This window comes from Podarcis pityusensis (assembly GCF_964106645.2).
Source record: "Podarcis pityusensis genome assembly, chromosome: 8".
Taxonomy (NCBI): domain Eukaryota; kingdom Metazoa; phylum Chordata; class Lepidosauria; order Squamata; family Lacertidae; genus Podarcis; species Podarcis pityusensis.
The window spans coordinates 12,218,562-12,243,154 of record NC_138033.1 but is presented as its reverse complement, the minus strand read 5'-3'; the positions used below and the strand labels follow the sequence as shown (position 1 = coordinate 12,243,154).

The 24,593-nt window shown below is 44.8% G+C and overlaps 2 protein-coding genes across 3 annotated transcripts in view; both read left to right on the top strand.

Annotated features, from left to right (window-relative positions):
- Nucleotides 1–4,662, top strand: part of LOC308484393 (phospholipase A2 inhibitor NAI-like) — a 43,683-nt gene extending 39,021 nt beyond the window's left edge. For both annotated transcript variants that reach the window (XM_081019317.1, XM_081019318.1), the window contains 3 exons: nt 323–475; nt 3,680–3,829; nt 4,344–4,662. In XM_081019317.1, coding sequence (XP_080875443.1) covers nt 323–475; nt 3,680–3,829; nt 4,344–4,522 — 482 coding nt within the window. In that variant the 3' untranslated portion in view covers nt 4,523–4,662. The remainder of the gene's footprint in view (nt 1–322; nt 476–3,679; nt 3,830–4,343) is intronic.
- Nucleotides 1–24,593, top strand: part of LOC308483125 (phospholipase A2 inhibitor NAI-like) — a gene marked incomplete at its 3' end in the record, with an annotated part of 99,619 nt that overhangs the window by 49,742 nt on the left and 25,284 nt on the right. The gene's annotated exons all lie outside the window — the stretch shown is intronic.

The following is a 24,593-nucleotide window of genomic DNA, read 5'->3' as shown; positions in this document are numbered from 1 at the left end:
GTTATAAAGGGAAAAAGACATTTTAATAAACATTATATTAAAAAAGAAAAAGGAAGGAGCTCCAAGGTCCCTGTCACGAACAACAGAGACATGGGGTGGCTCAAATGGGGGAGAGGAACTGACGAGGAGGTGGCAGATCTTGCCTCCAAGGATCACACCACAGCTTCAAAGGCAGCAGCAGCAGGCGATGCTTTTCTTGGTGGTCAGATCCCCTGCCCCTCTGGATCCTGCCACATAAGGTGATCATCAATCCTTGCCTCATGTGTGGGCCAGCCCTATCTCCAGGTCTAGTTATTTCCTATTGCAATTCTTTCTTTTATAGCACTTTTCGGGTCAAGAGTGGTTCTCAAGTCCTGCATCGATACAGAGTTGTGTGATGCAGACTATGCCAGTTTCTCCGTAGCCTCATTACTGTACAGCCAGATCAAGATCTCCTGCTGCAAGACAGATATGTGCAACAGCGGACCTCCTGAAAGTAAGTATCATCATCAGGAAAGCTGGTCTCACAAAACTCAAGTAATGAGAGAGGTCAAAGAAAGACAAACAAGTTTTTGGCAGCATCCTGATGTCAGGGACTGACTAGACAAGGAGGAGTGGTGGCAGCCAGTCACTCCAGGAGGTGCCTGAGGGTGACACCAGAAAAGAACATTTCAAACCTGATTCAGACTGGTGGGACAGGGAGGAGCCACTGACAGAGGGAACCAGAAGGGAAGCATTGGAGCCATAGTATGGGGGTGGTGGGAACTAATAGAACAAAACCCAAAATCCCAATAAGAAGATTACCTGAACAACATACAGCATCTATTAGCAAAAATTACAAGGGAGCATCACAGTTTTACCTTAGTGCTAGAAACACCCCTCCCATAATGTTACTCACAGTTCCTCTCCTGCAGCAGCTTCTGGTATTTACATCCTATGCTTTCCTCCAAAACGCTTGAGCTCCCGCTCACCTTTTTAGCCTCAAAATATCCAGTGAAATAGGTTAAACTGAGAGATGGTTCCTGGCCCCAGGCCACTCAGCAAGTGTCATTGCTACAGTGGAATTTGAACCCTGGTTTCCTAGATTCTAGTCCAACCCTCTAACCACTACACTTCACTGGCTCATTGGTTTCCCAGAGTTCTAGCCCCCAAACCTAGAGTGACCCATTTTCTTTGATGCATTTGCATTTGTAGAGATTTTTTTAGTTGGACAGGCCTCTGTCCATCTTGTATAGGAAGGAACTGATTTCTTTTAGGTTTGCATTCAGGGAATTAATATCTTCAGGTTAAAGCATATGCTAAGAAAGATATAGTCAATGCAATGGGCTCCAGTGCCACCTAATTACTAAGCTATAGAGGAACACTATCTACACAAAGGGGAGTACCAGGTGGTGCAAAGAATAAAAAGTTTAAAAAATTACATTTGTTGCTCCACTCACTTTCCCAACAGGCCCTGCCTGGCATGTGGCCCTGAGAAGCTTGCCTAGAAGGAAATGTGGCCCTCACTGAAAACTGTTAATACGAAGGTTCAGTCTGTAAGCCCCGGCTAGGCACCTGGCATACACCAGCTGCTGACGCAGGCCTGTATGACCATCCTTTTCAAACTAGAGACAGAAGCTAGAGTTGGGATTTAAACCAAGAACCCCAAAGCTGGAAGCTGTGCTGAGCTGGAGCCTGGCTTAGTGAGCTACCATGAATTGCAAACTGAGACCCTCAGGTGCAGAGGAAGATAGGAGTAACAGCACACCAGTCCTGCTCTTTGCTTGGTATCCAATAGTTTGTTCACAGGCTACAATAATGAATGTTTTTAGCTTGATCCAGTGTACCTCGATCTTATCAGGGAATTCTGAAAGCAGATGGTCCTTAAGAGTCGTTTGGAAGCAATCCCACTTAAAGGGATCTTGAAGGGCTTGAGTGTTCATTTTGCGCCTTGGTTTCCTTCCTTGAAGCCAGCGTTGAGGTAAAATTTGATAGCCATCGTGGAGCGTATTAGTCAGTGATCTGTCCAGCAGTTGTTGGCACTCGTCATGTCTCTGGTAAGGAGCACATCATTGCGATCTTTAGCACAGACAATGACATAGTCTAAGAGGTGCCAGTGGTTTGATCAAGGATGCCACCATGAAGTTTTAAATTTATTTTTCTGTCAAAAGAGTGTGTTGATAATAACAAGGTTGTGCGCTGCACATATTGTCAAAAGTTAAAATCACCCAGGAGGATGAGTTTATTTTCCTTAGGCGTTTCTGATAGGACTGTATCCAGCTGAGAGTAAAATTTTTCTTTAATGCCTTCATTGGCATCCGGTGTTGGTGCATAAGCACTTATAATAGCAGCCTGTTGGTTTTTGGTGAGCTTTACTTGGGGGGTTGAGAGTCACTCATTATTACTGTTAGAGACTTCTGACAGGAGCTTCACAAGATCATTTTTGATAGCGTGCAAACCCACTCACCACGACAAGGTGATGATCCAGCGAGTGAGAAGGCAGTATGATACCTCTGGATTGGCCAGGCCTTCTACAAACATCCGCAACATGGGCTCCTGTCTTCGCCAACAGAACAGTGCTTTCTAAGAGGATATTTGCATTATTTAACAACATAGAATAGTAAAAGACAAACTGCAGATAGAACAAAACCAAAAACCATGTATCAATAACAAGATTACTTGAACAGCATGCAGCATTCATGAGCAAATATTACAAGAAAGCTTCACAGTTCTACCTTAGTCCTAGAAACATTCCTTGCGTGATGTTACTCACAGTCCCTCTCCTGCAGCAGCTTCTGATATTTACAACCCTACTCTTTCCTTCAAAGAGCCCTCATGCTCTCCATTTTAGCCTCAAACACCCATGTGAAATAAGTCAGGCTAAGGGGCAGTATCTGGCCCCAGGTCACCCAGCAAGTGTTGTGGCTCAAGTACAGATTTGACCTCTGGTCTCCTCCCACCCTTGTTCCTGATTTAGATGTTCACATTCCCTTGTTTCTGATGTAGATCTTCACTCACCCCTCCCTTCTTGGTGGGAGGCGGCACCATATTGTGGTTCACCTTAGCATTCCCAACACCCTAGTGTAAGCTTTTATTTTAAACACTACAACAACACTAGTACAAGGAATTCTGGGAGTGTTAGTTTCTTAAGGGTGCTGAGAGTTAATTGGGAAACCCCTATTCCCTTCACAGAGCTATGGATTAACAAACAAACCCCACACAATAGTTCTTATTAGCTACCATTTTTTCTTTGGTGAAATCATTATTTTACCAAAACTAAGCACATGTTTTCCCAGAAGTGATGTTTTTAAGGATAAAACCACTAAGAGCTTTCTTTCTCTTTCCCGCTCTCAGGAAGAGGGCCATTTTGTAGAATTTTATCATCCTTTGTGTCCATTCGTGGCTATCATTTTATCTCTCCGAATGCCCCCCAGTGGTGCTCAGTGCTAAGCCCAATTGCTTAAAGTGGTATCTCTTTGCTTGAAATGTATGCTGTGAATGTGGCCCCAGTCAGAAATCTCTTGCACCATGCCTTAATGTAGCCCTGGATGAATGGAGCATGGCTGAAGCACTCCGCTTGGAGAAGTGTTGGAAGGTGGTAGGCATCGCTCTTTGAAGGAGGAGTACAATTCCCACCCCTCACATACAGCAAGTTGTGGTTTGCATCTGCAAAAGAAATACATTGACTAATTGCAATGTTGGTGTGGTGATTGTTTTCCAGTGCCTGAGACTGAGACAAGGGAGCCCAATGGGCTGCAGTGCCCGAGTTGCATCTCCATCTTTTCAGACAAGTGTCCAATGGGCAGGAAGAACGTCAGCTGCAGTAATGAGGAGGACCAATGCTTCCACATTGGGGCTCGCATGAACTTCAGTGAGTCTTGCATGATGGAGTGCAGCTAGTGCCCCATCTGTACTACACATTTAAAGCATAGATTTTGTTAAATAAAAATACATATTTAAATTTGCACTTTAAATTGGGGGGGGAGGTGTAGGATGGAGACCCACAAGCCGAGGGGCCACAGGCATTCCTCTAGGACTCTCTCTCTCTGGCCTTTGGGATCCACCTTAGCCACACCTCCTCTCCCTAGGCCACACCCCTCACAAGCCCCACTTCATACCCTACCTGTATGCTTTGGCCTGGTTTGATTGTTGCCCCCGGAATCTTGGTTACCTGGAGGGAGTACAGAGAGGGGGGTTTGAATGTATCTAGAAAATAGCCTGCCATGTAAAGGTGAATTTTACATATGTTTCCATTGGCATGTGGACCTCCCAGAAGGTCACCCAGACTGGAAAAAGCCTCTTGGTCTGAGAAAAGTTGCCCACACTTCTGTTTGAGGGAGAGGGTTTTGGATTTCAAAAATATATGTGTGTGTTTTTCCCAACAGGGGAAAGCAGGATCCCGGGCGCTATCCGAGGCTGTGGAACAGCTAGTTTGTGTGACTACTCTCAGGGGTTGATGGGGACTGATTTTGAATCATTAGGAATTGAGATCACTCAGTTAGAGTGCACTGAAGCAATGGTCGAGGATGCCACAGAAGACACCACCATTTCGCCTAGGGGTTGAAGAAGGGGTGGTCTCAGCCTGAGGACTCCCAGGCTTTCTTTCTAGAAGTCTAGAAGCTCCTCCTCAAAGACAGGCTGTATTTGACTTTCATGCACAAATGAGGTCATTGAATCATGCCCAAAATAAATATATATGGCAAATCCTGTGTGTTGTATCATTTTACCAAAAGGAACATTTGTTGGGGAAAATAATAGTGCTTGAAGATGGCAGATAGCTTTGGCAGCGGGCAGGGGTGACTTTCAGGTCCAATTTGAATCAATAATTAGTCGACTTTGGGTGGTGCATCCCATTTCTCCACTTAAGGTAAAATGGGGAGAAAAAAGAAATGGAAGGAAGATAAAGTCCCTACCTGAGAAGAATGGCAGACTTTGGGCTGCCTTGCTGTCAAGAGTGGTCTATCCCATTTCGCCACTAGAGGTAAAATGGGGAGTGCCACAGCAGATGTGCTGCGCAACCCCCACCAAACCAAAACTTCAGGAATTCTTTAAGACTCAGTCAACGAGTACAGCATATTTTCTTCTGCAAAACCATGTAAATATTCTAAGGTATTTACTCTAAAGTTTGTTGTGGCCTGTCCCTCTTGTACAAATTCAGATACTTCTTAAAGTGTCGTTTTGAAATTCTTGGGGGAGATTAATCAGTCACAGTCCTATACTGGGACACATTTCAGTCATGTAACAGCTCAGACTGAATGTTGAGGCAGACAATTCGGCCTCACAGTTAAAGAGAGCCAGCAAGCTTTGCCTCCGTTTTTTAGGGGGACTCGGGGGGTTCTTCTGGTTCCACAAAAGTTTGAGTTAACTCTTTCTTAGTAAAAACACAATTTTCACAGAGTGTCAGGCCTCATGAGCACAACAGCTCATTTCCTGTGGGTCTTACTCCATGAAATCAGTTGCCAAGACGAAAGATCCCCAAACACCTCGCATCTGCCTAAGTCTCCTCTCCAGGGCTTTTTCCATAACTGAGACTGTGTGCAGCTACTCTCTCCTCCGCCCTTTTCATGCCCCTCCTGGGATTTTTTTTTTTGGGGGGGGGAGAAGGGGAGTAGCCTGTTGCAGGAGGAGGAGGAGAAACCTGTGACCAGAGGCACCAACCTGAGCCCCAGTATGTGGGTGCCCACCACACACAAGCACAACATGATGGTATGACATCACATCATGCCATCACCTGCTGCCCTTCAAGTAGAGATGTGTACTGATGCTCGGAAAAGTTGTATTTATTAGATATTATCCTCCCTTCCTCATGTTTGTAAGTTCAGCAGAGTGTATCCCCTTGCTGCTTAAAAAGTCTTTCCTCCCCCCCCCCTTAAAACAATAATCACACAGATTCTTGCTTGAAAAAGGTAAAGATAACATATACTCACTCAGAATACTTGTTGAAGAGTAACAGATACAGCAACTTTGTCCAGAGGGGCTTAAAATGGCACCTTGAATGTTACCTGGCAGCAAATTGGCAACCAGTGCCACTGTCTCAGCAAAAGAGTGACACATGGCCAGTAGCCTGCTGCTATGAGCACTCTGGCTGTTGTGTTCTGCAATAGCTGCAGCTTCTGGACCTGGTCAAGCTTATGATGGAGTCTGAGCTTTGGAGCTCAGACAAGCACATGGTTCTACATTGCTGGAAGAATGATGATGAGAGAGCGAAGAGGAGCAAAGAATGATGATGAGAGAGCAAAGTGCCAAAACCCTCAACAAAATGGGGCACAGTGGGTGAAATATACTCAGAGTCGAGTGTGGATTTCATGCTCTTTATTCAGCTCATAGTAGCGAGGACTGGAAGTTCCCCCCAACTGTCTGCTTTATATACATTATTTACACAATGGGCCCCACATGATTGGCTAATTCCGGGATTCACCTGTAGGCCTATCAGGTTGTGGATTCACTACCACCTGGAGCTGGATTGGGTGGCTCCTGTGGACCAATCAGACTGCTGCATTCTGAATCCTATTGTTCTAGGACCAATCAGACTGCTTTATTTTGGATCCTATTCAACTCAGTACATAACACCCCTCCCCTCTAAGTTCCAGTCCTGCCCGGGAGGTTGCATTCATAGTCCTCAACGTATGCTAGCCACCTATGTATGCGTTGCGGCCTAGGGTGTTCCCTGGTCAGGGGTTTGGGTTCTGGCTCGTGTTCCGAGGATGCTGGCTGTGATGGGGCCGTTTGGTCTGGCGCAACCGGCTCGCTCAGTCATGGCTGTGGTTCCGGTGTCCTTTCGACCTCGCGGGTCCTCTCTGTATTTACTGATTCTGCCTCCCCTGCAGCCCCTCCTGCTCTACGGGCCTAATCACACAGATTCTTGCTTGCAAAAGGTAAAGATAACATATACTCATTCAGAATACTTGTTGAAGAGTAACAGATACAGCAGCTTTGTCCAGAGGGGCTTAAAATGGTGATCCAGTTACAAAGACATACTTTGGTCAAGCTTATGATGGAGTCTGAGCTTTGGAGCCCACACAAACAGATGGTTCTACATTGCTGGAAGAATGATGATGAGAGAGCAAAAGGGAAGAGGAAGTGCCCACACCCTCAACAAACGGGGCACAGTGGGAGTGTCTCTCAGAGTTCCTTCTAGGAACCACACAGGAAAATACTCAGAGGGCTTCAGGTCTTGTCATTTGCCTATCTAGCAAACATGCAGTGTTGATTTCGCTGCGTGGTAAATATCCCACACTTCAGAGGCGGGTGGCAGTCCCCTCACAGAGCAGAGCACATAGTCCACAGGAGAGGCAAGGAAAGTCCGCCTTCTCATTCACCTCTCACCATGCCTAGTCACACTACCTTTCACCAGGACTTCAGCGCCAACTCTCTGTTTCCATGCGGACAAGTAAGCAGGGGCATGTTGACAGAAGAGGAAGCAGAGGGAGGAAGAGGCCCCGTGGCATTTTATGTAGTCAAAATATAAATGCTAGTCTTCACACAATATATGCAAACATTTTCTGATGTCCCCCTTGTGATCCCAAACAGGGATGTACTGAGGCATCTAATCATAGCCTGCATTTTTATCAAGGCTTATAGTTTGATTAGGGTCTGTATTTTAAAATGAGCTTAAAGATTTTCAAATGTTTTATGCCAGGCAGAAGACCAGCTGCCTAAGTACTTTGGCAAGATGTTTATCCTCCTGGACAAGGGGGCCCCCTGATTTATAGCAGAAAACAATTCTCAAAGTCGTAAAAAGGGAATTACAGGCTAAGAGCAAGGTTACACTGACCCTACATAATTAAGAGTTGGTAAATAGTAAAATAAAACCATGTGCCTCCCATTAAAAACTTGAGCCATATCTTTCTAAGGTTAAAGGCCAAGAGCAAATGGAAAAGAAAGCAACTGGCTGGAGAAGGGGAGTGTAAACAGAAGAAGAGGCTTTTTTCCTATTTTATTTTGAGGCTGTAAACTATTCCTTCCTTTTACTTTGAGAAGGTTTATTCTTCTAAAAAGCTATCTATGATAATGTATGAAATATACTGGCTTAAATGTAATTATGCAAAGGATCTAGAAAGAAAGAAATGTTAAATTCTTATTTCATAGAGTCATATTGCTGTAGGAGACCAGAGGGGCAAACGAGCCCAGCCCCCTGCCAGACAGGAGACGCCATCGAGCACTCCTGACATATGGTTGTCAGGCCTTTGTTTAAAGACCTTCAAAAAGGAGATCTTTCATTGATGATGTATGAGAATGTGAACCCAAGATCTCTGACATCTGTTTAAGATAAAAATTTAAAACTATTAACCATCTGTTTTGGAGGGCAATAGGGCAAGGAGGGGAAGAGGTGAGCTGGTAATTAAGGTTCCTTGTTGAGACAAATGTAAGATATATGACTACTTATTTGTCATTTATAGATAGAAGAATATATAGCTTTTTGTATCCCATAAAAGGCAATAGGAAATGGGTGTATCTTTTAGGATTGGTTATAGCAATCAGCCAATAGGAAATTCAACCAGGCTGATTGGACAGAGGCAGCCAAAGGAGGAGCAAGGGGGCTGGGCTGAGGGAATATAAGTGCTGGCCATAATGGCAGGAGACCAGGCCAGAGCTTGGTAACCATATACCACTGTGCCTCTCATTTATTTGTCTGACAAATAAATTATTATTTTAATTTCTCTATTGCTGCGTTGAATATTTCATTCCAGCAAAGCGTTAACCACAAGCAGGGTGCTACATTTTATGGTGCCTGTGACTCGGATAAGTGGTCTGCTGGAACGCAGCCCCTTCGCCTTACTGGGCAGGGTACAAGAGAGAGGACCACTCACTGCTTACCCAGCGCGCACTGGAAAGTTTTTTTCCAGGGGAACGCAGAAGTCTCGTCTGTCTGATACCCTGCCCACCGACGGCGACGGACCGGGGGGAACCAGAGAAATAAACAGGCAACCAACTAAGGGTAAGTGCACTAAGGGGTTTTTGGCCCTCCAATTAATTGGGAGGAAGAGAAGTCTTGATCAAACTTCTGCGTCTCAGTAAAGGGGAACTGAGTACGCTAGGTGGTTGGGTACATCAGATGGTGATCTGGTGTAGGGAAAGGGAAAGGTTGGGAGGTAGAGTATGGTGAAGTATCCAGCGCATTGTATGTGTGAGAAAGTACAATTTGTAGCTGACCTGAGTGTGGAGTGGGTAGTACTTCGGTTCCCGGTAAGGCGACTTCACCTGGGCAAGGAACCTCACGAAGCGTGTGTGTGAGTGACTGAGTGGATACTTCACAGGGCCATACAATGGGAGTTGGGGGTTCAAAGGGGGAAAATACACCTCTTGAATGTATGTTAAATAATTTTAAGAAAGCCTTCTCAGGGGCATATGGAGTCAAAATGACACCAGAGCGCTTGAGAACGTTATGTGAATTAGAGTGGCCGAAACAAAATACTGAATGGCCATCTCAGGGAACCTTTGATATAAATTTAGTAAGCAAACTTTGGTCTAATATCGCCAAAGAAACTGGAGGGTGCCCAGAACAATTTTCATATATAGATTCTTGGCTGAGCACATTAAATAAAAATCCTCCATGGATAAGGGAATGCAAAGTCAAACGATGCAAATTATTGGCTGTAAAAGCCGAAGCTAGGAAAGGAATATTGCCAAATAAACTCAAACCCATTTTTGAGGGACCAGAGGAAGAGGTGCTTCCACCTCCACCCTATGCTCCACATCGAAGGGAGCCTAATCCAAACACTCCACCAGTTGTAACCCCAAGGCAAGAAAGTGGAATGAATAATGGGGCTGGAGTCACAGAACTTGATTCCTTGATAGATTATGATAAATATCTTCAGGAGGCATTGGAGGCCTATAATAAAGCCCAAGCAGAAGTGGTTATTCCACCTGTGAGTCCCAGTAGAACTCCATCTACAGTCTCTTTTAGTGGAACAACTGATTGCCTACCCCAAACCCCTGTACATCCAAGTCCTAGAGAATTATTACAGAAGTTACAGGGAGACCTTAATCGGTCAGCAAGCAATACAGCCAGGCGTATAAGGCTGCTAAAAGAACGCCTTGGGACAAATACCATCCCCTATGATTTGAGGCCCCTAGAGCAAAGCGAAGAGAAAGATCACGTAGTAGCCCCTCTCAGAAGAGTATTTGATGCACTTGAGGAGCCTGTGCTGGTTAACGGGCAACTCGGACCACGGCCACCTCGAACTTCGACCCTCCAGTACATTCCATTCACAACTACGGATCTGATGAATTGGAAAACACACACCCCATCTTTTGCAGAAAAACCTCAGGCTATGATGGACTTGGTGACTTCAATAATAAATACTCATAGTCCTACTTGGACAGATTGCCGCCAGCTCCTGAATACTCTGTTCACCACTGAGGAAAGGAGAGACATAATTGAAAAGGCACAGATATATTTGCGTGAGCAGGCCAGAGTGGGAAATATTTTAAATGTTGACCGTCATCTCCGGGACAACTTTCCCTTGGAAGATCCTAATTGGGATCCAAACAATGTAATTCACCTGGCCAGGCTTACCACCTACCGCCAAACGCTTGTGCAAGGTATCCGCAGGGCATGCCAGAAGCCCACTAATATGTCTAAAGTCTCAGAAGTAGAACAGAAACCAAATGAGAGTCCAGGAGACTTTTTAGAGAGGCTGCAGGAAGCCTATCGTATATGGACTCCTTTTGACCCTGAAGCCCCTGAAGACAGCAGAATGATTACTGCTACATTTGTGGCCCAGTGCGCTTCTGACATTCGTAAGAAAATTCAGAAATCAGAAGGATGGGAAGGGATGCTGATGAGCCAAATTATGGCCATTGCACGCCGAGTTTATCGGAATAGGGATGAGGCTGAGAAGCAAGAGAAGAAGAAGTGGCAGAAGGAAAAGATGGTGATGTTAGCCACAGCAGTGAAGCAAGACTACCGCCCCTTAAATGGAGGGAGAGGGCGGGGAAGGAATCCACCACTGGGAAGGAATCAATGTGCGAATTGCAAGAAGGAGGGTCATTGGAAGCGGGAGTGTCCTGAACCCCTGAGGTTGGAAGAAGTACGCCCAGGCCCAGGCCCAGGCCCAGGCCCAGGCTCCGGCCCAAGAATCCAGGGACGGGGACGGGGAATGATCCGAGATGGAAGATATCAGAGACCTGGACAAGGACGGAGTAGGGACAATTTCATTGGACTGGCAGAGGAGGATTTTACCCAAGACTAGGAACGACCGGACTCCATAAAGTTAGGCTTTCAGGAGCCCACGGTCACGATTCAATTAGGGAGCCATTTAATAGACTTTATGATTGATACTGGGGCTGAATACTCAGTACTCCCAGAACTATTGCAGAAAAAGGCATCCAAAAGTGTAGTCATTAAAAGTGCCACTGGTCAGTCAGCTAAGAGGTCTTTCCTCCAACCTTTGGAATGCCAGATTGGGGGACATCGTTTAACCCATCAGTTTTTGTATATACCTGAGTGTCCAATACCTCTCTTAGGTAGAGATATGCTGTCCAAATTGCAGGCCCAAATCACCTTCACTCCTCGAGGTCCAGAAATGAAACTGCCATCAAATGCAGCAGGAATAATTTCCCTCTCAGTACCTAAGGAACAATCATGGCGCCTAATGTCAGCCCTGCAAGTCCAACCCACATTGGATACAGAGTTAAACAAGCTCCTCCGAACCCTACAGGTGCCACCAGGAGTATGGGCCGAAAATAGCCCACCAGGAATGGCTAAGAATATAGCTCCAATTGTAGTAACCTTAAAACCTATGGCTACCCCTGTATCTGTAAAGCAATATCCTTTACCCCGGCGAGCAGCAGAGGGCATCCAGAAACATTTGGACCGCCTATTAAAATATGGTCTGCTTAAGCCCTGCCAATCAGAATGGAACACACCTCTATTGCCTGTTCGGAAACCTGGGACAGATGAATACAGGCCAGTACAGGACTTGAGGCTCGTAAACCAGGCTATCGAGACCTTGCACCCAAATGTACCAAACCCATATACCCTGCTGAGTTTGATCCCACCAGAAGCAACATTTTTTACTGTATTGGACTTGAAAGATGCATTCTTCTGTTGCCGGCTGGCACCACAGAGCCAACCTATATTTGCCTTCCAGTGGGAAGACCCTTTAACAGGAACAAAAGGCCAGCTAACCTGGACGAGATTGCCCCAGGGATTCAAAAATTCCCCAACTTTATTTGGCACTGCCTTGGCGAAGGATCTAACAAGTTACCCCTCAATACCTGGAGAAAAGGTGGTTCTGCAATATGTAGATGACCTTATATTAGCAGCAAAGGATTTTGATACCTGTAAAGAAAGGGACAGAGGAACTGCTCCACTTGCTCTGGGAAGCTGGCTACCGAGTTTCCCAGAAAAAGGCACAGTTATGTTTAGAAAAGGTCAAATATTTGGGCTTTGACATCTCACACCAACAACGAGCATTGAGGCCAGAGAGGAAAGAAGCTATTTGCCTTATCAAGGAACCTACCACAAGGAAACAACTCAGAGGATTCCTGGGAACAGCAGGGTTTTGTAGACTATGGATACCTGATTTCAGCAGTCTGGCCAAGCCCTTACATGAAAGCACTCGAGGTGCAGAAAAGGACCCATTCGTATGGGGACCTGAGCAGCAACAAGCCTTTTTAGTTATCAAACAACGACTTATGGAGGCCCCAGCCCTTGGACTGCCTAATTCGGAAAAACCCTTTCAGCTGTATGTACATGAACAGAATGGGATTGCAGCAGCAGTCCTGACCCAGAGATTAGGAAGTTGGAATCGTCCAGTAGCTTATTTGTCAAAACAATTGGACTCAGTAGCAAAAGGATGGCCTCCATGCCTAAGGGCAGTAGCGGCCACTGCAACCCTTGTCAAAGAAGCTGATAAATTTACCTTCGGCCAGACGATGTATGTGAATGTACCTCATGCTGTTCTGACACTCATGGAATATAAGGGTAGTTATTGGCTAACGAACCCAAGGATGGCTAGATACCAAGGCCTATTGTGTGAAAATCCCAGGATTCATCTACGAGTAGTGAATATGCTCAATCCAGCAACTTTGCTGCCCCTACCAGAGGTAGATGATGAAGAATCACATGATTGTCTCCAAATAATGGATGAAGTTTATTCCAGTAGACCCGATCTGAAAGATGAACCATTGAAAAATCCAGATGTTGTATATTATACTGATGGTAGCAGTTACCTGCATGAAGGTGCCAGACGAGCAGGATATGCTGTGGTCACCAATGAGGAAGTTGTGGAAGCTGAAGCTTTGCCTGCTGGCACCTCAGCACAAAAAGCTGAACTTATAGGTTTAACTAGAGCTCTGCAATTGGCAGCCGGATGTAAGGCAAACATCTATACTGATTCTAAATATGCCTTCTTAACCCTGCATGCACATGGTGCTCTATGGAAAGAAAGAGGTCTAATCGGAGCCCACGGGAAGGCCTTGAAATATGGACCTGAAGTAGAAATCCTGTTGGAAGCAGTATGGGCTCCAGAACAGATTGCTGTAATGCACTGCAAAGGTCATGGACGAGGAAGGGATCCAATAACCAGAGGAAATCATGCTGCTGACAAAGCAGCCCGAGAGGCAGCCCAAAAGCCTGTGGGAGGATTTATAGCAGCCCTCATACCAGAGGTAGTTCCAGAAGAAGTTAAACCTCACTATACCCCAGAAGAGAGGAAGTGGGCTGAACAGGAAGGAGCGGTTGTGAAGGACGGTTGGATGATCCTGCCGGACAATAGGATTTATGTACCTCATCACCTAGCAGGCACAATTGTAAGAAATTATCATGAATCTACTCACCTTGGCGGTACTGCAACCAGAGAGAGTCTCAGTCGGAAGTTGTATATTATTAACCTATCACAATTAGCAACTTGCATTTCACAGAAATGTGTTCTTTGTGCTAAAAACAATCCCAGGCAGGGACCGGTACAACCTCCTGGAATCCAACATGTGGGATATGTCCCCATGGAAAGCCTAATTGTGGACTTCACAGAGCTGGTCCCTTCTAAGGGATTCAAGTATCTCCTTGTGTTTGTAGATACTCTTACCGGATGGGTTGAAGCTTTTCCCACCCGAACTGAAAAGGCACGAGAGGTAACTAAGAGACTCCTCACTGAATTGATCCCGAGGTTTGGGTTACCTAGATGCATTGGAAGTGATAATGGGCCAGCGTTCATTGATCAAGTAGTACAAGAAGTATGTCGAGTCCTACAAGTGAAATGGAGACTGCATGCAGCATATAGGCCTCAAAGTTCAGGGAAAACTGAAAGAATGAATCGGACTCTGAAAACCCAATTGGCAAAATTAACCCAGGAAACAGGATTGGGATGGGTGGATGTGTTACCCATAACACTGTTTCGTGTTCGGTGTGCACCCACAAAAAGACTTAAGTTGTCACCTTTTGAGCTCCTGTATGGGAGGCCGCCCTCCTTTGTTCAGGATATTCCAGCTGACCTCAAACAAATAGGAGACCATGTGACACAGGAACAAGTGCAATCTCTCGCCCGTGTTTTTGTTTCTCTTAACAGGTGGGCCCTCGAGCGCACGCCGTGCAGCATTGCCGAGCCGATTCATCAGTTCCAGGCTGGCGATAGCGTATGGGTGAAAGAGTGGAAACGAGATCCACTTGCACCTAAGTGGCGTGGACCTTACACCGTCTTGCTCTCTACTCCAACAGCGGTGAAGGTAGCTGAGGTGACCCCCTGGATTCATCACTCCCGTTTGAAGAAGTCCGAAGGCAGTTGGATGTGCAAAGGTGACCCCTCTAATCCTTTAAAACTGACTCTCTCCAAAAACCCCTGTATCTAGCCCTACGGGGAACGGGCTAGGTCACGGGCAACATTAGACGACCGGCCTGCTGCAGCCACAACCTGGAAGCTGGCTGACCTGCGCACGCCTGAAGCTTGAGGAGCGTCTAAACCAGCGATTGTGAACGGGAAGATTCTCTAATACAATTAATTGACTGCCCCCCCTTGTGGAACAATTATCAGAGATATTACTCATTGGGGATCCTTGGGATATATGTTTTGGTCTTGGTGGTTCCCCATTTCTGTCACTGGGGGAATTATATTGGGGCTAATATTTTTATGCTATCACAATAAGGTAATCTTTTGTGGAAGGAATGCATATACTACACATCAACATGATTTTATTATTAATCCTGATCCCTTGGGAAGGGGAAGGGTCCTTGAATCTGACCAAATTTACTAAATATGGATTCCACCATGACCACAATATGTGGGTAGGCTTAGCTGAGATGGTAGCCAATGTTGCAAATAGGACCAATTGCCTTGTTTGCTCTCTTGGGCCAGATGATTCAGAGGGAGGTATGCCCTTATTACCGATACCATTAAATGCCATTGGTATGGTAAGCGAAATGCCACACCAAACAGAAGTACAGAATTTCCCCGGATGGAACTCAACTAAACCAATACGAGTTATACCTGTGCAAGGGGAATTCTGTGTACATAAATCATCAGATGCAGCTGATTCTACCATGATAGGCTCTTCTCATTGCCACTATACTTGGGATTATATTAAGAATAGTCAAACCTGGGTAAACGGTACTACCTATCGAACTCGGAATACCTTGCCCTGTGCACCTCCTTTTATTCATGCATGGAAAGTGGTATGGAACATAACTGTGACAGAAAAAGGCAATCTAACATACTGCACTGTGAACTCTCTACCCCTTTTGATATTTCGCCTTCTGCACTCCACGTACCAAAAACCTCAGACCCGATGGTTGTGGTGGATATGTGGAGAATGGGCATACAAGAAGCTCCCTTCCAAATGGAGTGGGACTTGTTTCCTGGGATGGGTATTACCACCAATGTGGATTATGCCCACTAATTCGGCCAAGCGTACACGAAGAAACGCTGATATTTCTCGTATAGCAGGAGGAAGTACCCAAAGTTGGAGCGATACTGATGATTGGCCACCAGAGCGCATTATAGCCTATTATGAGCCTGCCTCCTGGAATCCTGGTGAGCTCATACAAGGGGCACGGGATCCTATTTATAATCTAAACAGAATAATTCGATTGCAAGCAGTAGTGGAACTTGTAACCAATGCAACGGCCCAGAGTTTGAGACTTATTGCACAACAGCTGGGTGAAAGTAGAGCCGCCATTTTGCAGCTGAAAATGGGAATGGATTATGTACTTGCCAGGCAGGGAGGCCTATGTGGAGTCTTGAACTTGACAGGGAATGCCTGTTGCTTTAACATTTCTGATAATGGTGAGGCAATCCGTGTGTTGGCCACAAAGATGGAGAGTATAGCACATGTCCCAGTACAAACATGGGAAGGATGGGATATGGGATGGCTCACCAACTGGTTACCTAATGTTGCGGGACTCAAAGGGATACTATTGTCTTGCTTGTTTTTCTTGACGGTAGTAATAATGGTTTTATGTATGGTGCCATGTATCATTTCATGTTTTAGAAGTACAATTAGCAAGATGATTTCGAATGAAACTCTACCTCATATCATGGCCCTATATAGAGCTTTACCTCAGGAATATGATGAAGGTCAAGCTATCAAGGACACTTGGGATGAAGGTCCTTGAGCTTGAAAGGGGGGAATGAGGCATCTAATCATAGCCTGCATTTTTATCAAGGCTTATAGTTTGATTAGGGTCTGTATTTTAAAATGAGCTTAAAGATTTTCAAATGTTTTATGCCAGGCAGAAGACCAGCTGCCTAAGTACTTTGGCAAGATGTTTATCCTCCTGGACAAGGGGGCCCCCTGATTTATAGCAGAAAACAATTCTCAAAGTCGTAAAAAGGGAATTACAGGCTAAGAGCAAGGTTACACTGACCCTACATAATTAAGAGTTGGTAAATAGTAAAATAAAACCATGTGCCTCCCATTAAAAACTTGAGCCATATCTTTCTAAGGTTAAAGGCCAAGAGCAAATGGAAAAGAAAGCAATTGGCTGGAGAAGGGGAGTGTAAACAGAAGAAGAGGCTTTTTTCCTATTTTATTTTGAGGCTGTAAACTATTCCTTCCTTTTACTTTGAGAAGGTTTATTCTTCTAAAAAGCTATCTATGATAATGTATGAAATATACTGGCTTAAATGTAATTATGCAAAGGATCTAGAAAGAAAGAAATGTTAAATTCTTATTTCATAGAGTCATATTGCTGTAGGAGACCAGAGGGGCAAACGAGCCCAGCCCCCTGCCAGACAGGAGACGCCATCGAGCACTCCTGACATATGGTTGTCAGGCCTTTGTTTAAAGACCTTCAAAAAGGAGATCTTTCATTGATGATGTATGAGAATGTGAACCCAAGATCTCTGACATCTGTTTAAGATAAAAATTTAAAACTATTAACCATCTGTTTTGGAGGGCAATAGGGCAAGGAGGGGAAGAGGTGAGCTGGTAATTAAGGTTCCTTGTTGAGACAAATGTAAGATATATGACTACTTATTTGTCATTTATAGATAGAAGAATATATAGCTTTTTGTATCCCATAAAAGGCAATAGGAAATGGGTGTATCTTTTAGGATTGGTTATAGCAATCAGCCAATAGGAAATTCAACCAGGCTGATTGGACAGAGGCAGCCAAAGGAGGAGCAAGGGGGCTGGGCTGAGGGAATATAAGTGCTGGCCATAATGGCAGGAGACCAGGCCAGAGCTTGGTAACCATATACCACTGTGCCTCTCATTTATTTGTCTGACAAATAAATTATTATTTTAATTTCTCTATTGCTGCGTTGAATATTTCATTCCAGCTAAGCGTTAACCACAAGCAGGCTGCTACAGTACTACCTCCCCCCCCCGTCTCCTAGGCCCTGTGGAGGGGCACGCAGTGGCTGCATTTGGCCCCCAGGTCAGCGGTTCCCCACTCCTGGTATAGATCACTCAAGGCCTCCATAGTTTCCCGTTTTTCTCTCTCCTTTGGCTTCCCTTACTCAGCCAAATGAACAGCTTGGTGAATTTAGAAAGAAATTGTGAAACCATGTTTCTTCAGCAGAAGTACTCCACAGCGCCGCACGCTTGTGCATAAAGGGAGCCTCAGGTAACGAAGATTTTGGGATATGGCCAGGCCTCCGGAAAAGATCCCATTCGTAACCACTGTACTTTCTTCCATCTTTCTCAAATCCTCCGGCATTCACCGCCATTGGCTGCCCACAAATTCTAGTGTTATGAGAAAGGAATAAAAGCTTTTCTCTGTCCTGTTGCACTAATGGCTTCCTGTGAATTGAAGGCTGACTAAACCTCAGGGGTGTAGGCACTTTGGGCTCACATTGCTCAGGAATCAGTGGAAATAAACATAAGCACCTTCAATGTGACCTGACAGCAAATTGGCAACCAGTGCCATTGTCTCAGCAACAGAGTGACATGTGGCCAATAGCCTGCTGCTATGAGCACTCTGGCTACTGCGTTCTGCAATAGCTGCAGCTTCTGGACCTGATAAAAGACAGCCCACTGCATACTGCCAATGTCAAGTCTTTAGGTTACCAGTGCATGAACCACTGTGTCCAGTCTGCCAAGCAATTGACCTATCTCCAAGACCCAGAAATCACTTAGTCATAAGCCTCCAGTTTTTCATGGGTCAATCTCAGTTTGTAGGCTGTTATGCACCATGGCATCCAGGCACCAATCCAGAGTTTGTGTTATGGAGTTTCTAGAATTGGGTATCTTCAACATATGGAAGACACTTCACTCCAGAACTCCAAATGACTGTTCCCAACACCTTCATATTGATGTTCAATAGCCACTGCATACCCTCCAGCATTCCTCAGATGAAAATAGGGACATTTCTCACTCCACACAACTGACACTCCCACCATTTTTGTCCCCCCATGCCCACATACAGCATCTTCTGTCAGGAGAATGGCAAGTTCCACAACCACATCACGAACAGGACATAGCACGTACAGCCTCCACTGACCAGAGAAAACCTCATAATCCCAATTTTATTTTATTTCATGCTTTGGTACATTTACAAAAAGAAAAGCATGCACCAATAAATAAATTTTAGAAGGTGGCAACATTAGACAAAAACATATATATAGTGGTGCCCCGCAAGACGAATGCCTCGCAAGACGGAAAACCCGCTAGACGAAAGGGTTTTCCGTTTTTGAGCTGCTTCGCAAGACGATTTTTCCTATGGGCTTGCTTTGCAAGACAAAAACGTCTTGCAAGTGTTCCGATTTTTTTCCGCTTCCCCCCCTCTTTTTCTAAGCCACTAATAGCCTTTTAGCCGCTAATCCGCTAATCCTTTAATAGCCACTAAGCCTTTAATAGCCGCTAAACGGCCAATATCGCTAATCCGCTAAGCCGCTAATAGGGTTGCTTCGCAAGACGAAAAAACCGCTAGACGAAGAGACTCGAGGAACGGATTAATTTCGTCTTGCGAGACACCACTGTGTGTGTATATACACACACACACACACACACACAGTGGTACCTCGGGTTACATATGCTTCAGGTTACATACGCTTCAGGTTACAGACACTGCTAACCCAGAAATATTACCTCGGTTTAAGAACTTTGCTTCAGGATGAGAACAGAAACCGCGCAGCAGCAGCGGCGCAGCAGCAGAATGCTCCATTAGCTAAAGTGATGCTTCAGGTTAAGAACAGTTTCAGGTTAAGAACGGACCTCCGGAACTAATTAAGTATGTAACCAGAGGTACCACTATATGTGTGTGTGTGTGTGTGTATGTGTGTGTGTGTGTGTGTGTGTGTGTGTGTATATATATATGGAGGGGGAATCTAGACTCCTTGCACTCCCCCCCATGCCGTCCAGGGAGGCCTTGCCCTCTGCTTGCCCCTCAGATCCAATGATTATGTAGGGAAGGGCCTCAGTTGTAGTAGCCTCTCCTCCTTTACCTTTGCCATCTCTGATTATTATTATTATTATTATTATTATTATTATTATTATTACTATTATTATTATTATTATTTAATAATCATTTATTATTTATACCCCACCCATTTGGCTGGGTTTCCCCAGCCACTCTGGGCGGCTTCCAGCAGAATATTAAAACACAATTCTAAGGCTTTCACCATCCATTCTTCCTTTCAAGGTATTCTCACTTCTTAGCATAAAGACCCCTTGCCACTGTCGCTGCATATCTAAATACAGCTGCATATATACATAGAGTTTGTAATTTTGCTGACCAATATCCCCGGCCAGAAAGATTTTGGACTCTTGGAAAAGTCATTCCCCAAAAGACCTTGGCCTCCCTACAGGTCTACCACATGTGACAGAATGACCCCTTGCAATTCTTACATTTCCAACATTTATTTGGTACATTCTTATACATTCAAGCTAAGTTCTTTAGAGTTAAATAACATCAGTACATCATCTTATAATAATTCCCTCTTATAATATGAAGAAGATGGTGAAGGAAGAGGACATGAGCCCAAAGTCACTCTCCCCACCCTCTCCATTGTGATTACCAACATCTGGGAGTCCCATTCTTCTTAGAAGAAACAATGTGAAGAGCCTAAGCTTACAGTAGATTATATAGCAACATTATAAATTACACAAATATATACATAATACTAACATTGCACCGAGAAACCTCTCCACAGATATCTGTGATGCTGCCACACCCTCCCCCCGCATTCCCCAAACGCCAAAGTCCACATCATTCACACTGTCTTTGACTTTCATCACAAGTTAAGCAAAAGCAAATGACGTGGAGCTGAGCTTGTGTATATCCAGCCCCAGTAAAAGACAGTCCCTTAAATATGCAAGCTCCTCTGGACACAGACCTGCAATCCCCCCCCCCCACCTGCTCTTAAATGTAACCAACTTATTTTAAAGAGCAAGTGGACCAATTCTTTAGCCCCAAAATAAGTGCATTTAATGGGACAGAAGAAATCTAGATTGTGAGTCACTGTGTATTTTATTACTGTACAACAAAGGAAACTGGATAGACACAGACACTTGTCTCCCCTTACCAAAAATAAATAAATTCGTGATTCTGACTATCAGAGAAATCTGGAAAATTGCCTGGACTTCTGGAAATCTAATCCAATTTCACTGCTGAGCTTTGAATTCTGGTGTAACCTGATGGGGCTTCACTTCCTGGGTGGTGAAATTGAGGGTGCCACAGGTTAAAGGGGGGACATGTCCTTGGAGCCCTGGGAAGGGGGAAGAGATTGATTTACCCCAAATGCAACTGCATTTAATGGGAGTGAGGGGATCCGGGTCACTGTGCATTTTATTACTGTAACAAAAAGGAAACTGTTGACAGACATTTGTCCCCCTTTCGAAAAAGTTCATGCTGTCAGGGAAACCGCCTTGGCTTCCAGAAACATAATCCAATTTCAGTGCTGTAACCTGATGGGACTCATTTCCCCACATCCAGGATGGTGAAACTTACGCTGGCACAGATTAGGAGGGACGTGTCCTTGGAGTTCTTGGAAGGGGGAAGAGATTTAATTGCTTTTCAACACTGTGCTTTATATTATGGTATAGCACAATTAGAATTCTGGCAATTTGTTGCACTGCCCTGAATCCATTGTTCCTGGGTGCTGGCAAAGTGTTCCTTGCAATCCTCTATAAATTCCTCCAACTAAGCCTCAGTTCCTTACTCAGCCCAGTGCTGTTCTCGAACTCCTTCTTGGCTCTTCAGCTCTCTAGAATGATGAAGACACTCCTGATCTCCTGCCTCCTCTTGACCCTTCTGAATCCAGGTGAGCAGAACCACAGCTGCTGGGCAGTTCATCGTGTTTCCAGGAAGGAATTAAGGGGGGGGGCATCAGCCATTAAAGCAGGAGAAGAAAGGAACAAGGACTTGTGCTTCCTTTGAAAGGGAGAGGAATAAAGCATATGGGCAAGCTACAAGGGATCTTCAATCAGGATAGTTTGTTCCCAATATTTGTTTTTATTTAACCAAATACATACTGAGAGGTGCAGCATAGCTGTCAACTTACAGATTTGAAAATAAGGGACCAGCAGCCTTGAAAATAAGGGACCAGCAGCCAAAATAAGGGACCTGCAGCCTCACCTGTTCCAGGCACTCCAGTCTTCCTGTCCTCCTGCAGTCTGGTCAAACTCATGCTGGTAGCTTCGAGAACACTGTCCAACCAACTTTGTAACCAGAGGTTCAACTGAATAGAATCTGAATCACATGCACCACAAGGCCTATGCAGCCTCAACTTAAGATGGCTCCCCAGCCTGGCTTTGCACTGCAAAGTTTGCAGCACCACGTGCAACAAAATGGCGTCCAGCATTCAAAAAAACCCCTCAGCTTGCATTAACTAGCCACACACAAGGCATGCAAGCTCCACCCCCCAGTCGTTCTTAGACTTCTTATTGGGTGAGCAACACAGCCAAGCAACACAGTTGGAACCTCCCTCCTCCCTGGCTGGCAGGGAGGGAGGGAGAGGAGCTGCTTCCTCTGAAATTTAAGGGACATCATTTAAGGGACATTGAAGGGACATCTATCAATAAGGGACAGCAGCGGGACATGGCACTGGAATAAGGGACTGTCCCTTCAAATAAGGACACTTGACAGCTATGGTGCAGTATCCCCAAGTCCATTGGGGGAACAATGGGGGCAGTTGCCCACTCTTGGATAAACCAGAATCCTAGGTTTCATCTACAACAAAGAGTATGTTTCTTGAACTTTTTTCCTGTCTGCTTCCCTCATCGTCCACTCAAATTCTACCCCTTCCTCCTGAAACTTTGTTCTCAATAATATTTATTTTACCAAATGCATACAGAGGTATGGCATCTCCAAGTACATTGGGGGAGCAAAAGAGGCAGTAGTTCACTCTTCAATAAACCAGAGTCCTAGCTTAAATTTAAAGCAGTGGTGTCCAAACTTTTTTCAAAGAGGCCCAGATTTGATGAAGAGAAAAGCCGTGGGGGCTGGCCAAAGGGCCAACCAAAGTTGTTAACCTTTTATTTCGGAGCGGAATTACCCTGCCCCCACCCCATGCAATCTTTTAGTTTGCTGGTGTTACACACCACCCCAATCTCTGGGTGGAGTCAGGTTCCAGGGGTATCAGATGTGCTTACAAGAGTCTGTTATGTTTGCTGGTGCTGATGGGAGTCGTAGTGCAACACCTTAAGGAGGGTTAAAGGTTTCCCCACACCTTCTCTACTGGTCCTCTCCCTCAGCCTGCAGGAGCCATCTTGGACAATCATTCTCTGGTCTATACAAGGCCCACCCCCATTCAGAGTATAAGATCTACTGAAGGAATATATATAGGAAGCATTATGTAGATGAACAATGGTCCATCTAGTCTAGCCTCTTGTTCTTGCCATGGGTCCTATGGGAAGCCCGTAAGAAAGATCTGAGTGCAACAGCTCCCTTTCTTCAGTTCCCAGTAACAAGTATTCAGACAAATAGTGCCTCCAATGTTGCAGGAAAAAATATATCAATAGAGGATGGTAAACATGAATTTATCCAGTCCACTTTTGAAGCTATCTAAGTTGGTAGCCTTTGCTGCCTCTCGTAAGATGGCGTTTGGAGCAGAAAGTGTTGTGTTCATGTACCTTGACGCAGACCTATTCCTCCTACACAGTTACTAAAGTTTTCTAAACCCATTTCCCCCCTGTCTGCAGTGGCATCTCTGACATGTGAGTCTTGTTTCAATGAAGGAAAAGATTGCAAAAATGCCACCATTGAGGAGTGTGACGACTCCAGTGACCAGTCCTGCTTCTCTTCCCCTGGAGTTGGTAAACTGTGTAAGTGAGAAGAACTTTCAACCTCTTTGATCACCAAAACGTAAACCACCTGACTCACTTTCGAAGGCCATATCTTAGCCACAAGCCACAGAACATGACTTTTCATAAAGTAGTGTTCTAGGTTATGCATTGCCTGTAGGAGCAAGGAAGAAATTAAAGTCAGTTCATATTTAAAGGTGCATTTACTCAATTGGCAGAGCAAAACAAAGCCATCCTTCAGAATCTGCCCTTCTTCCATTTTTGCAATTCAGTTGTTCAGCCATATAATCAATAGACAAATGCACATACTTGGGTAAAGTGTGCATATAAGAACCTACAACAAAATCAAGCAACAGTCACCTAATTCATAAGAAGAGCTAAAAATAAAGATAGAAAAGATGGATATCAGTAACAGCAACAAAACAAGCCAAACAATACCCCAACCCAAGTGTCGGTTCAGCAGCCTCAACTTTTGTAGTTGGAGTCAGTCTGTGTGGTTCCTATCTCCCAGGCCAAGTGAAAAATGACCTGCAAGGCAGAGAGCTAGTCCGCCAGGATTCACAGCCAATATGGTCAACAAATATCCCACACACACCCCACCCCCACGGGGGAAACCATAACTGCTTAAATCAGTATGACCCTGCACATAGGGCCTAAGAGTAAAAATAACATTCACACTAAATGTTGATGGGGGTGAGAGTTGGAAACTGATATGAAAATGTGGAGAAATGAACTTAAAATAAGAAACCAAGAGAAACTGACACTGACATATTGCCCTTTCCTAATTGCCTGTGGTACATGCTCCCTTTATTAGCTCCAGCATTGACTCACATTGGTCCAGTTACAGGATGGATTTGATTTCAATCAAATCAATTTCAATCATGATTTAAATCACTAGTCATTAAGACTTAATATTTACAATGAGATGAAGGTTTCGTTTTTGGAATAATAAATTTTCAGAGTAGTTTTTACAGTTATATCAAAAATTACTGATTTGGTTATACTATTAG